At 37.7% G+C, this 12,845-nt stretch overlaps 1 protein-coding gene across 1 annotated transcript in view; it reads right to left on the bottom strand.

Annotated features, from left to right (window-relative positions):
* PLCZ1 (phospholipase C zeta 1) overlaps positions 1-12,845 on the bottom strand; it is a 34,763-nt gene that overhangs the window by 4,736 nt on the left and 17,182 nt on the right. The window contains exons 8-11 of the mRNA XM_024575917.2: positions 12,110-12,261; positions 8,804-8,920; positions 5,267-5,439; positions 927-1,059 (exon numbers count right to left, since the gene is read on the bottom strand). Of these exons, the coding sequence (XP_024431685.2) occupies positions 927-1,059; positions 5,267-5,439; positions 8,804-8,920; positions 12,110-12,261 (575 nt within the window). The remainder of the gene's footprint in view (positions 1-926; positions 1,060-5,266; positions 5,440-8,803; positions 8,921-12,109; positions 12,262-12,845) is intronic.

Raw genomic sequence — 12,845 nt, 5'->3', positions numbered from 1 at the left:
TAGTATGAGAAGCAAAACTTCCCAAATCTCTTTTCCCATGTTGCACTAGGCATCATGCCGGAGCAGTAGTCAGGGCTGGGAGTAGGCAAATAGTGAGCATCATAGGGAATTATCATCACCCAAGAAGAAAAAGACTACTAAAACTTCACCTGCTTTTCTCCAGTGCCATGTAGCCTGGAGCATATTTCCAGACTCTTAAGTGAAGTCCACTATACTTTGGGAATATCAGCTCAAAGAAGATTCTAGACCCAAGGATCGGTTCCAAGGTTTCCTCCAAGGTGATCCTGACTAAGGGTCTATCCCAGGAACCTCTATTTTTCTAACTTCCTTAATGACTTCAACCTCCGAGAAGAAATGACAGTGTCAGTCCTATACTACAAAAAATACCATGAGATGCTGGCACACTGAAAATCTTACCAGAGGCATTTATTCCATTTACATTTCCCTTCTAGCAAAAATGACTGAATTATGAATCCAAATATTGTATGAGTAGGTTTCTGTGACATCCTTAGCCTGAGTCAGAAGCCACAGACCTTTACCTAAAATAACTCAAACAGTGAAGTAAAAATGTGTAACTGCTGTATCAGAATAATCAGAGACTAGAAGCTAATTTTGCAGCCATCAAAATGTCTCTCTTCATTCAGTGATATTGGAGAAACATAAAAAGAAAGTAAAAGTGAAAAAAGTAGTACTTTTTCACGTCATATAAATTTTTTGTAGCTGCAATCTGAAAACGTATGTAAATAAAACATGAAGTCATTACCAAATTGCTTTTGCTGCATGTAACACTTTCATTGTCCCGAACACAATGCACAGCCTTTGCCTTATGAATAATAAATATGTATCAAGACTCTATCAACATATAATTTATAAACTTTCCAACAAAATGTCTGGTAAAAGTTCAATAAGATGTATTAGGAGCTCACCATTTTTTTTAATTACGCGGGTCTGCTGTTTAATTTCATCATTCGGAACACCAAAAATTTCTATAATCACTAACGTGTCGGCTTTGTTTGATGATGAATGACTACTGGGAGGCAACTGGATACCGCTGATCACCTGCGCAAAAATATTTGAAAACAAGAATTTAACAGACTATCAGACTGCATCACTATTTAATTTCAAAATAAAATAGTATTCTAAAAAAAATGACAGATTTTTAAGTCAGTTTCCTTAAAAAAAAAACTAGAAGTGTGAAATAATGCAAAATTTAAATTTTAACCCTTTTATCTTTAGGTATCAATAGATAAGTACCAGGAACATGTCTAAATTATTCCACTTTACCAATATGTGATTATAGTAGAATCCACATTGTCCAGGCTTTATGGTTCAACATGCGTTTTTATTGTAAAAGCATTCGTTATGATTGTTTAAAAAATGCTTAAACGCCTTGGTGTGATCACCTTCTACTGTAATTCAAACTGGTAACAATTCTGGTAACATGAACTATTTTCAAATTTATATTGTATACATACAGCAAAAATTAGAAGCAATATCAGTACTACTTCTAGAGGTAAGAAAAAAAATCCCAATTTCCTAGATAACATTTTACCATAGTGTAATTTACATGTTTAGATAATTAATCACAATTTTTCTATTATCCATTGTCTATATTATCATAAGTAACCCCAGTCAGACAAAATCCATCATTTCATATGCATATTAGTGGCTGGGTGTCAGAAAAATGCTTAACAAAGCAATTAATAATAGTCGTGCTTAGCCTTTTATAAGTCAAGCTTGAAAATAATGTGCCTAATTCAAAACTCTTAGTCTGAAGATGACAAAGAGTAAACCAAAAATGCTGAATGACATCATCAAGGGCATAAGAAAGTTCATAAAACTACCTCGTTTGATTCCTGAGTCATGCCCTCCAGAATCTGTGCACATCACAGTGTAATCGCAAAGCTCCCTAGAATGATCGAAGCAGGAGGGAAGACCCACATGGCTAGAGCAGCAGCTTTCTGGGAAAGTCATTAACCCCATCTGCCTCACACCATGTTACTCGCACCCCTACATGAGACCCCTTATAATACAAACAGATGGAGTTTGTAAACATCTGTGCATACTACCTCCCATCTTCACTTTCTCAGTAAATGAACATGTATGTTCTCTTTATTATTCTCAACACGAAAAAGAAATCATCCATTCAATTAACCCACATGTACTGAGCATGCACTTTGTGTCAGGCACTGTGGTGGATCAGGATCGAACAAAACACAGTCCTTATCCTTAAAAGACCCTCATTCAAATGGGAGAGAATGACAAGTAGTGCAAGTAAATTAACAATTATAGTACAGTGTGGTAAGTGCCTAGTCTGTGCATGCATAGGGCGTTAGGAAAAACAGAAGCAAACTACCAAATGAAAATGAAACACAATTAAGTGTAGGAAAAAGCTTCCCCCAAGAAAGTGACCCTTAGTCCTATAAAATGAGTCAAGTCAGAACACAGTAGGCAGTTGAAAGGTGGAAAAATAATTCAGTCAGAGAAAATGGTGATACATGAAGGTGTCATCATGGACAGAAAAGTCTTCTCTATGGTTAGAGAATACAGTGAAGGGCTGGCGGTGGGGAGAGATGGGGTTAGAGAAGTAAGCCAAGACTCTACTAAGAAAGCAGTCAGGAGACACACATAAGTATCATGCAGGCCTGGTAAGCTTAGCATTGTAGCAAAATCTCTCTGATTAACTTGTGGAAGATGGATGGGGAAGTCTAAGACAGGTCACCTGAAAACCCCTTAGGAAGCCAAAAGAATAGATGTGATGACAGGTAACAAATTCTTAAAATAAGACTAACAGCAAATGACATCAGAGTAAGGGAATGGAAGGAAGACATTTAGGAGTAGGATCCGTAGAGTTTAGAGATGGATTGGACATGAGAAGTGAGGTAGATGTGGACGAGAAGAATGCCTCCCCATTTTTTAACCTGAGCTGAGTCAAGGAATGACACTTCATTCATTGAGATTTAAATAAAGTATATTCAACTAGAAAGGAATGTTCAGGCTTTAATATTTTAAGTTTGACAGAACAGTGATTAAATAGGTAGGGATGCTGGGTATTCTATTAAAATATATTTTTATAATCCCAAAATGAATCCAGGTTAAAGATTTGAGCATTGTTGGTGGTTGAAACCATCAATGTATATAAAAAGACACAAGGAGAATATCAAGTTTGGAAAGAGAATTAAGAAAAAGTGCTAGGCGACATAAATATTTTAGTGGAAATAGAGACAGAGGGGAACCCACAAATGAGAGTGAGAAAGAATTGCTTAGGAGGTAAAGAAAAAAGGATGCAGAAGAGTTCCAGAGGCCCAGCAGTGGGAGATCTTAAAGGGTGGCTGATTCATGCCTTCTTCTCATGAGAACAACTAGAACAAATAAACTATTGCTTAAAACAACCAGAGCTATGCAACTTTTTGCATTTTTTTCATTCATGCAAAAAGACAACAGAAAGACTTTTTTCACACATGGAAGGATGCTAAATAGCATCCACCTATACTACCTAAGATTAACAAAAACTTAAAAAGTATTAAGGGCACTCAGTAGAACTCAAATATTAATGTATACTACTCAGCTTACATAATAATCAAAAAGAAAAGTTTATTAACCTTTTAAATTTTGTATTAAAACTACAAAAAGTTACCAAAATTATAATTACATTGTAAAGTCAACTTAATGTAAAATACTTCGCCATATTCTAGGAGTGCCAGCTAATTGATTTCAGGCTGTATCCAGTGCTATAGGCAATTTCTACCTACCCACTAGATGCCTCTATTTTAGAGTCACAAAATCCTTAACAACCAGGAGAAAAGTTGGCTACGTATTTTACCGGCACCATTTCCTGTGGAGGCCAGAATAATTTTTGTCCCATTCATCTCTGCTGTACTCTTGTCCCACATTAATCTCTGGAAAACAGCTCTTAAACTTCTCAGCTGAAACAAAATGAGTAGGGCCTGAAGGGGATGAAAAGGGTCCCCCAAATCCTGTAACTTTACAGCACTAAAAGAAGGAGCTGAGGTGGGAAGTGTGGGAGAAGTCTGCAGGGTCTAGTGTTTGCTGTCCCCTGACATCAGGTAACAGTAGCAGGGCGTACAGAGAGCTACACTCGGTCATAACGTGAGACACAATAAAATCGACCGTGGACAGCAGTATAAATACCAGAATTCCAGAATAGAATCTGAGATGATTAGTATGATTCTGCAAACAGCTACTTAAATAGAAAGAGGGACCAAAAAGACCACACTCACCCAATTTATTTGCAAACAACAGGTATAGATACTATCTAAAATAGAATTGCTTATAATTAAGTGGAGACAGAAAGCTTGGAATTTTCAATATTTGGTGATATTTTTATAAAGGAAACAAAATAACATGTTGTAGAAGAATAAGAAAGTTTTTGAAAAGTCTTTATGGAAAACAACACATTTTAGAAAACTGCATTTGCTCTCTATGAAATTACATGGGATGTAAGAAAACAAAAGATGAGAAATAGGATAAAAAGACAGTAGATGGGGAAGAGTGCTGTGTAGAAGTATAAAACAAGCAATAGGAGGTACATAAAGCTTGGGGGGGAAACTAATAATGCAGGTGAGAAATTCACATCTACATTAGAATCACCTGCATAAATAAAATCAAATACAGAGGAAAAGCAAATGCAAAGGGAACAGGGAAGTGATAAAGTTGACATGAATTAGTAAACAGGAAGAGAAGACTCTCAAGGAAAGCCTGTGAATACTTTTTTTAGTTTCTAAGTAATCAGGAATATTCAGAGACATAAGGGGGGAAAGTTGTGAACTGCAAAAATCCAATGCTGAGATAAATGAAAAGTAAATAGCTCCCAGAATTGCCTAGTAAAACTTCCTAAAGATAAGGAAGGAAAAAACAGCATATCCACAAGATAATGAGTGGGCTGACTGCAGACTTCTCCATCACAATCAATATTAAATGCCTAAAGACAATGGAATAATATAAACAAACTTCAGAGACTAGAAAGTTTTAGCCTCAATATTTCTATTCACAGGCTGGAAATCATTCATGCAAAAAGTGAACAGAAAGACATTTTTTCAGCTATGGAAGGATGCTAAACCTTCCATACCAGTCACCTAATACCAGTCACCTTTATAATACCTAAAACCAGTCACCTATATAATACCTAAAAAGATCAACAGAAACTTAAAAAGCATTAAAGGAAATCAATGGAACTCAAAATATTAATGTATACTACCTAACATATAATAACCAAAGAAGGAAAAGAAAAAGTTGTTAACCTTACCCTTATCATAAGTGTAACTGGATTGCTATCTTCTGGTGTTTTACTTGGATTAAAGTCTGCCTCAGCATCTCTTAGAAATTGTGGTTTCAAAATATATCCAGAATTACCATTATCCAAAAATTTCCCATTGTGAATGTCCATTGGCAGACCAGGGGTCTGGAAATTTAAGGCCACTGTGAGAAAAAAAGTATTGTGATATTGTCAGGGACTATGAGAATAGCTAAAGAAACAAGTTAATAGATATACTGAAACCTAACCATGGGTTACACGTCCTCAAACATGTTAAAAGTCGCATTAGTCAAATAAGCCATGATTTATAAACATTTCCTCCTGCCCTGCCTATATTAACATATGATGGTGAGTTTCAAAGTTTAATCTGTAAATTCTTTTATAGTTTTGTGTCAAAGAAACAAAATGGCATACAGTATAAATTAAGAATAGCAATGTTGGACTATGTTTAATCGAATTAAAAAGCTTCTGCACAGCTAAATGAAAAGGGAACTGACTGTATGGGAGAACATATTTGTCATGCTACCTTGGACAAGGGTTTACTCTCCAAACCATGTAAAGAACTCACACAACTCAACACCAGGAAGTCAAACAATCCAATCAAAAATGGACAATAGGTCTGATTAGACACTTCTCCAAGGAAGACATACAGAGGGCCCAGAGACATACGAAAAAAATGCTCACATCACTAGCCATCAGAGAGATGTAAATTAAAACCACATTGAGATATCACCTCATGCCTGTGAGAATGGCTATCTTTAATAAATCAACAAACAACAAGTGTTGGAGAGTTGTGGAGAAAAGAGAACCTTTGTGCACTGTTAGTGGGAATGCAGACAGGTGCAGCCACTGTGGAAAACAGAGTGGAATTGAAGCAGGGTGCAGCCAAGACGAGGGCCCCAAGAAGGGATTTGTAATGGGGTCCAGGACTCGGGGTGTCCAGGAAATATTAGAGAAATGTATGTAGGATGTCTTCACCCCCACAGGCCTGAGCCAAGGGGGGATGGGACACATGGAACAGGGCTATTTAGAGCTGTTTTGGGTAGCAAGAGCTTTGCAGCTAACCCCTGGCATGGTCATTTAACATATCTATAACCTTTAACTGGTTTCATGGATATGTTAAATAGCTGTGGCCCTGCTTTGAGCCAGGGAGATGGGAGTGACTTCCACCCAAGGTGGGACTGGGAAGCAACTCCCCCTGGTTACAGGGCCTGCGTGAGAGCTTGGAGATGATTGGCTCCATGCCAGGGGGCCACACCTGCCCAGACTTACTATGGCAGCCCAGTAAAGCTGGAAGAATACGGGGATGCTGGCAGGTGTAACTGACTGTAGGAGGAGTCAGAAATGGGGCTGCAAAGGAAGATGGGCACTGGGATTTAAACCTAGGCCCGGCAGCCATAGTAAGAAGAAACCACGCAGCTCCAAAGTATATAGAAAAAAAAAGAGACCACGCGGCTCCAAAGTAAATGGAGAGGACCACAAGGTTTTGGGGGAGAAGGAGGAGACCACGCGGCTCCAAAGTAAATGGGGAAAGGACCACGCGGTTCTGAAGGAGAGTAAAGAGGACCACGAGGTTTTGGAGTGCTTCTTCTTGCCACGCGGCTTAGGCAGCAGGAGAGACTTTGCAGCCATAGAAAAGGGGAGAAAGGACTCTTGCTGGTGGGCCATGAGAAGGTGCCCCATGGTTTTGGATTAACTGGAGATTGCAGCAGCCACACAGCTGATGGTGCCGGGAGCCTGAATCACGGACTTCTACTTCTTTTCCTGAGACACGGTACCCCGGACTGGGCACAGGGAGAGGGAAGGACTGTGCATCTGTGGGTATTCTGGAGGACTTTAGTATCTTATTGAAGACATTAGGTCATTATTCTAAGTTTGTGTAACTTTTAAGTAAACAATTCCTTTCCTTTTCAGCAGTCTCTGGCATTGAGAGATGTCTTTCCTCTGGCGGCGGGCATTGCGAACCTAGCAGGTGGGCATGGGGGAAGGAACCTCCAGAGACAGAAAGGGGGAATCCTTTCTGTAATAATTTATCGTGAAGGAACCACCCCCTCCCTCTGCTCTGTAACAGAATCTCCTCAAAATATTAAAAATGGAGCTGCCTTGTGACCCATCAACTGCTGCTGGGAATATAGTCAAGAATCCTGAAATACCAATTCAAATACCAATTCAAAAGAACCTATGCACCCCAATGTTTATAACAGCACTATTTACAATAACCAAGTATTGGAAGCAGCCTAAGTGCCCACCAGTAGAAGAATAGATTAAAAAACTGTGGTTCATCTACACAATGGAAATCTATGCAAGAGAAAGAAAGAAGGAGTTCATACCCTTTGCAATAGCATGGATGGAACTGGAGACTATTATGCTAAGGGAAATAAGCCAGTCAGTGAAAGACAAATACCATATGATATCACTTATAAGAGGAATCTAATGAACAAAATAAACTAATGTGCAAAACAGAACCAGAGACATGGAAACAGGGAATGGACTGACAGCTGCCAGGGAATAGACTGGTAGGGGGAAGGGTGGAAAGAAGGGGAATGGAGTAGTAAGAACATGTATGAGTGACCCATGGACATGGACAATGGTGTGGGGATGGACTATGGGAGTGGGGGATGGAGCAGGACAAAGGAGGGCAAAGGGGGAAAACTTGGGACAACTGTAATAGGATAAACAAGAATAAAATAGAATTTAAAAAAAGAATACCAATGTACATATCAGATAACACCCAGTAAATATGAGAATAAAGAAAATTAGTACATTAAATGTAGCAAAGGAAGATACCAACTATATCACAAACTTTCAGGCCCAAAGAAATACTGTTACCACTTGAGAAAGTGAGAAAGAGGCAGAGCAATAATGTTTTTAAAATCTAGAAATATATCCATATAAGCTGGTAAATAGCCACTACATGCATGACCCCCATTCATCCCCTACACCCCACCATCACCATCCTGACCTTACTCTGCCCCTGTCTGCGAACCTACAGGCCTTGCCACAATCCAGCAGTGGAAGGGTTAAATCAGGTGCTCTCTGAATGCTTGGTGCCAGTGCTATAATAGCTGACCAATTTGGAACAGGAAGACTCTGGTAAGGTCAAATAACAAAGCTATGTAATCTTATAACTTTTCAACTATGAACGCAAAAGTTGGTGTAAAGTGTAAAAGGTAGAGATTACTCAATTTGAAGAGGCCCTCAGCAAATCTTCCAAGCAAAGGACTTGACCTTCACTCTCCTCCTACATAAATTTTGGGTTCCTTTTTCCCTTTCTTACACTTCCCATGTTAACCCTTTACACATTTATTCCATGCCCCCAACTTTCACCTCAATTCACCCCCTCCAACATGTTTAGGGATCACTTCAGCTCTTGAAGCCAATGATTCATCATTATTGCCTGACTGAAAAACACCCAGGGGCCCCCCAAAAAAAATCTTCATAAGAAGCTCTTTTCAAGAATCTCTCATTAATTTGTAAAATTCATTTTATCTTATCTTTGCAAAAAACTCAATATCCTATATAACATACCCATTTGACAACCTACATTCCAAAATTGTTGAGGATTAAAGTTAGAAGAGTCTGCTCTTGTTGCTTTGGGATATATTCTGGTAATAAACTTGCTGGTGTGAAGAATAAAATCATTGGCTAAAAAATAAATTATTAAAAATCATTGTGAAAATTTTCAAATAAATTCAATAAACTACTTTAGATATATTACATAACTCTACAATAGTTTCAACAATTTGTATGTGTATTGTCTTAGTAATTCATGTAAATCAAAACATAGCCATGCCTTTATGTTTGACAGTGCAATTCACTGTCATTGAGAAGGTAATAATAATTTATTACACAATTGAATGCACACTAATCATTCACTTGAGAAGAATGATTAGATAACATACTTCAGGGGTTTTTTCATTCAAATTAATTTTATTTTGACATAAAGATATATAAAATTCCAAAATAAAATACATCGATTTTTTAAAAATACAAGTTGTAGTATTCCACATTTTGCCTTTTCTTTGGTTTTTACATTAGGACAGGAGCACATATAAGTCATATAAGGCTACATGGTGTCATGAAATTAACTCAGTTGAATATTTAATCAATTATCAGAGTTGAAATGGACCTTAAAGTTACATAGTTCCACCACCCACTCTGACCACCACGATATCTTCCCCCAAATCCCTTTATTCACTCACTCTTTGTCTGCACCTTTCCATTGAAAGAGAACATGCTGCCTCCCAATACTTCTCATTGTTTCAAATGTTTGTCTTACTGAGCTAGGATCTACTATGCAGTCTATTTGAGTTTCTATATATATTCTTTGTTTCAACCATGCATTCTTTATAAGTTTCTGTTTTTATATATTTATCTAAACCACTTAAGATGCTAAACTAATTTACACTTGTTACCACTGGACATCCCCTCAAATTTTTAAACACATATTTATGTTTCTCCAAGGTTTCTGTTCTTTCACCAGGCAGATCCCGTTCTCTCAACCACTCCTGCTAACAGGGTGACAAGTCGTGGGATAAATGGTCGATGCCTATGGCCCGCTATACTTGCTAATCAAACTAGAGCAGAATCATTGCCACTCTCATCCTGAATGCTATTCTTTAGGAGGCATTATCAAGGAAAAAATTAGCTACTGAAGTAAATATTAATTACAATCAGCTCTTGTTTTTAGAAGGTATGCACTCCTGAGACAAAGCATATTTTGAAGCTACTCATGTATGAATGCATCATGTGTATCCTAGTCCCATAATCTCCCATCCAGTTCTAAATGGGATGTTCATCTCTAGGTAAAGCATATACTCCTCTGGGTCTTAATTTTTACCATCTGCAAGGTGGTAAATATGAATAACCACTAAGAAATCGTAACATAATATGGTTTCATTACTTTTGAGGTCAACCTTTAGAAATTAAAACAGGCTGTGTTATTACAAATGTGATTTATGTTCATTCTACATAATGAGAAAATTGAATTTAAAAAATAAATAAAACCACATATAATCTCTTCACTCAATTAATAATGACTGATAACCTCTTTGTATAAATCTTTCCATTCTTTTGTCATATGTGCATAACTTAGTCTAACTGAATCATATTGTGTATTCCCTTTCATGAACGTCCATTTTTTTTCTTCCTAAAATAAGGTGAAAATAATTTCATTTGGACAATATTCACCTACTATATCATTTTAATGACTAAAAATATTTATATGTATGAAAAGTTGTTTATTTTTCCATATTATAAACCTAATGTTTTTTAACAGTACAACTTTGACCACATTGTTAATTATCTACTATCGACTTTGGGTTCAAGAAAAATATCCTATACTCTTTCCAAAGAGGTGGTGCTCCTATAGTTTACAACTCTACTCAGAATTACCTGGTCCCTTTTCAGAGTTTGGGAAATTGCTTGTGTAATGAAAGTGAGGGAATACCACTATTTTTGCTGCACCTGAAGGTCCCATCCCCATGAACAACAGCAGGAATTACTCAGTAGTTTAAAGGACGGAGACTAGTAAGGTAGGTCATTCAAATTCCAACTCTGCTGACAAGACTTCACAGCAAAAAATATATTTTATATCACAACCCAACACACACAACATAGACCATAAAGAAAACAATACTTATTCTTACTGCACGCAATATACTGTATTTTATTCTATTACATTACATTGTATTATTTTAACTGTGGTCTTTTCTTACTGAATTCATTTTTGTTCACAAACTGCAGTTTAAAAACAAAAACAAAAAGGGCCCTGGAATATCCAGGGTCTCTCTAATAGACAGTGTAGGGACATAAGTGAAAGTATATCTCCAAACCCTTGGGTACCAGTGGCCCGCTAAATGAGGTTAACTGACAAATATTTCAGAATCTGCACTTCCAAACAGCCAACAGCTTTTATCAAGTCCATGGCAGATGCTGATTTTCATGCCATGTTGTTTTTACACAAGATGGCAGATTGCAGTTTCTCAGAGGGATTTGGAGAGTCACCTGACTCCTGATAATGACCCATCCCTTTTTAAGGTGAGGATATTCCCCACTGTGTAAGTCCGAGAAGAAGGCAGGGTCTGCTTCCCATGCTCTTTCTCAGGCTTTGTTGCATCTTAACCCCTACCAAGAAGAATAACCCACCTGGGATTTAGAATCTGAAGACAGACAAAAGAAGATGCAGAGACAAATGTCCCTCTACACCAGATGACTGCAGAGCACAATGCACACTCTGGTGGTGGTCTGGCTGGGCTAGGTGCGATTTCCTCTCTTGTCTTCGCCTCAAACATACAGCCTCCATCTTATCTCCACCTCATAGATGCCTGCGGAGTCCACAGAGCGCCCCTGGCTCCACTCGCACTGCCTAAAACCTTACCATCTCTTCCCTGCGGGCAGTCTCATCCTTATGTTGCCGCGGAGGCATCATTCAGACACACTGGGGATCCTGTAACTCCTGACACTTCACTCTTCTCCATTCATTCTTGGTCCAGGGCCAAAGTTCAAGTTACTTGGAACTTGGCTCTGCCTTTCTGTGCAGCCTTGTCACTCTCTGCTCTGCCATATAAATTACCCACCACAGCCCCACCCACCGAAAGGTCCATACTAGACATTCTCAGTCCAAATTCCATGATTTAAAGAGGTTGATTATTGGTTGAGTTCCGTGAAATAAAACTTAATGTAACCTTAGGCACATAACCTTTTTTAAATTATGTTAAATATGTTGAAATTTTATGAGAATGTACTTTTCATAAATATCACTGACCCATCTTGACACCTTAGCAGTGAATATGACATTTAAACACTTTAACTGTTTGAATCATAAGAATTTACCTTTCAACTTGGAAAGTTTTCGAGCTGTTGACTCTCCAATAGAATTGCTTTCATTAAATTGTTGATACTGTCTTGAATGGTGAAAGTTTCTGAACTTCTCAGCTTTAGTGTAAATGACAAGATCAGACAGGGCCATAGCCACTTTTACCTTCACGGTGTAAGAATACAATACAGTAATTTCACATTTTTGCGCTAATATTTTGAAAATGTTTCTTCCAACAAAGAAAAAAATGCTCTCAAATCAATGATTTTGGCCTTTTTATAATATTACCTCCCCAAAAGATATTTGGATTAGATCAATGTGATTATTTTTTGACAGTAATATTTAATGTTAATATGAAACAGCCCAAACCTAAAATCCCAACTCATATAACAAGTATTAAGGATGGCAATATTTTTTATTTCCTTTTTCTCAAAGACCCCACCTTGCTCTCCTACATTTTACAAGTTTAAGAATTTTTTTTAGTCATGAAAAGGTCATATTTTCAGGATGATCTAACATTTTGGGATACCTTCTATTGTATGTTGTACATTGGCTCTTGTGCAGCCGTGCGTCTATATTCTCTACACTCCTGCTAGCCCCTTCCCAAGTTTTGTTTAGTGAGAACATTTCTTGCTCATGCTCAGTCTATGTGTGTATGTAACATGAATTGGACCTGACTAATCAAAGCTTTGCCTTCTTATTTCAATAGCAATTGGTTCAGGGATGTGTATGTAACTGGGTCATAGCCAATGT

This window comes from Desmodus rotundus, chromosome 3 (assembly GCF_022682495.2).
Source record: "Desmodus rotundus isolate HL8 chromosome 3, HLdesRot8A.1, whole genome shotgun sequence".
NCBI classification, from domain to species: Eukaryota; Metazoa; Chordata; class Mammalia; order Chiroptera; family Phyllostomidae; genus Desmodus; species Desmodus rotundus.
The sequence above is the reverse complement of the archived record's forward strand: the minus strand, read 5'-3'. Positions and strand labels throughout refer to the sequence as shown.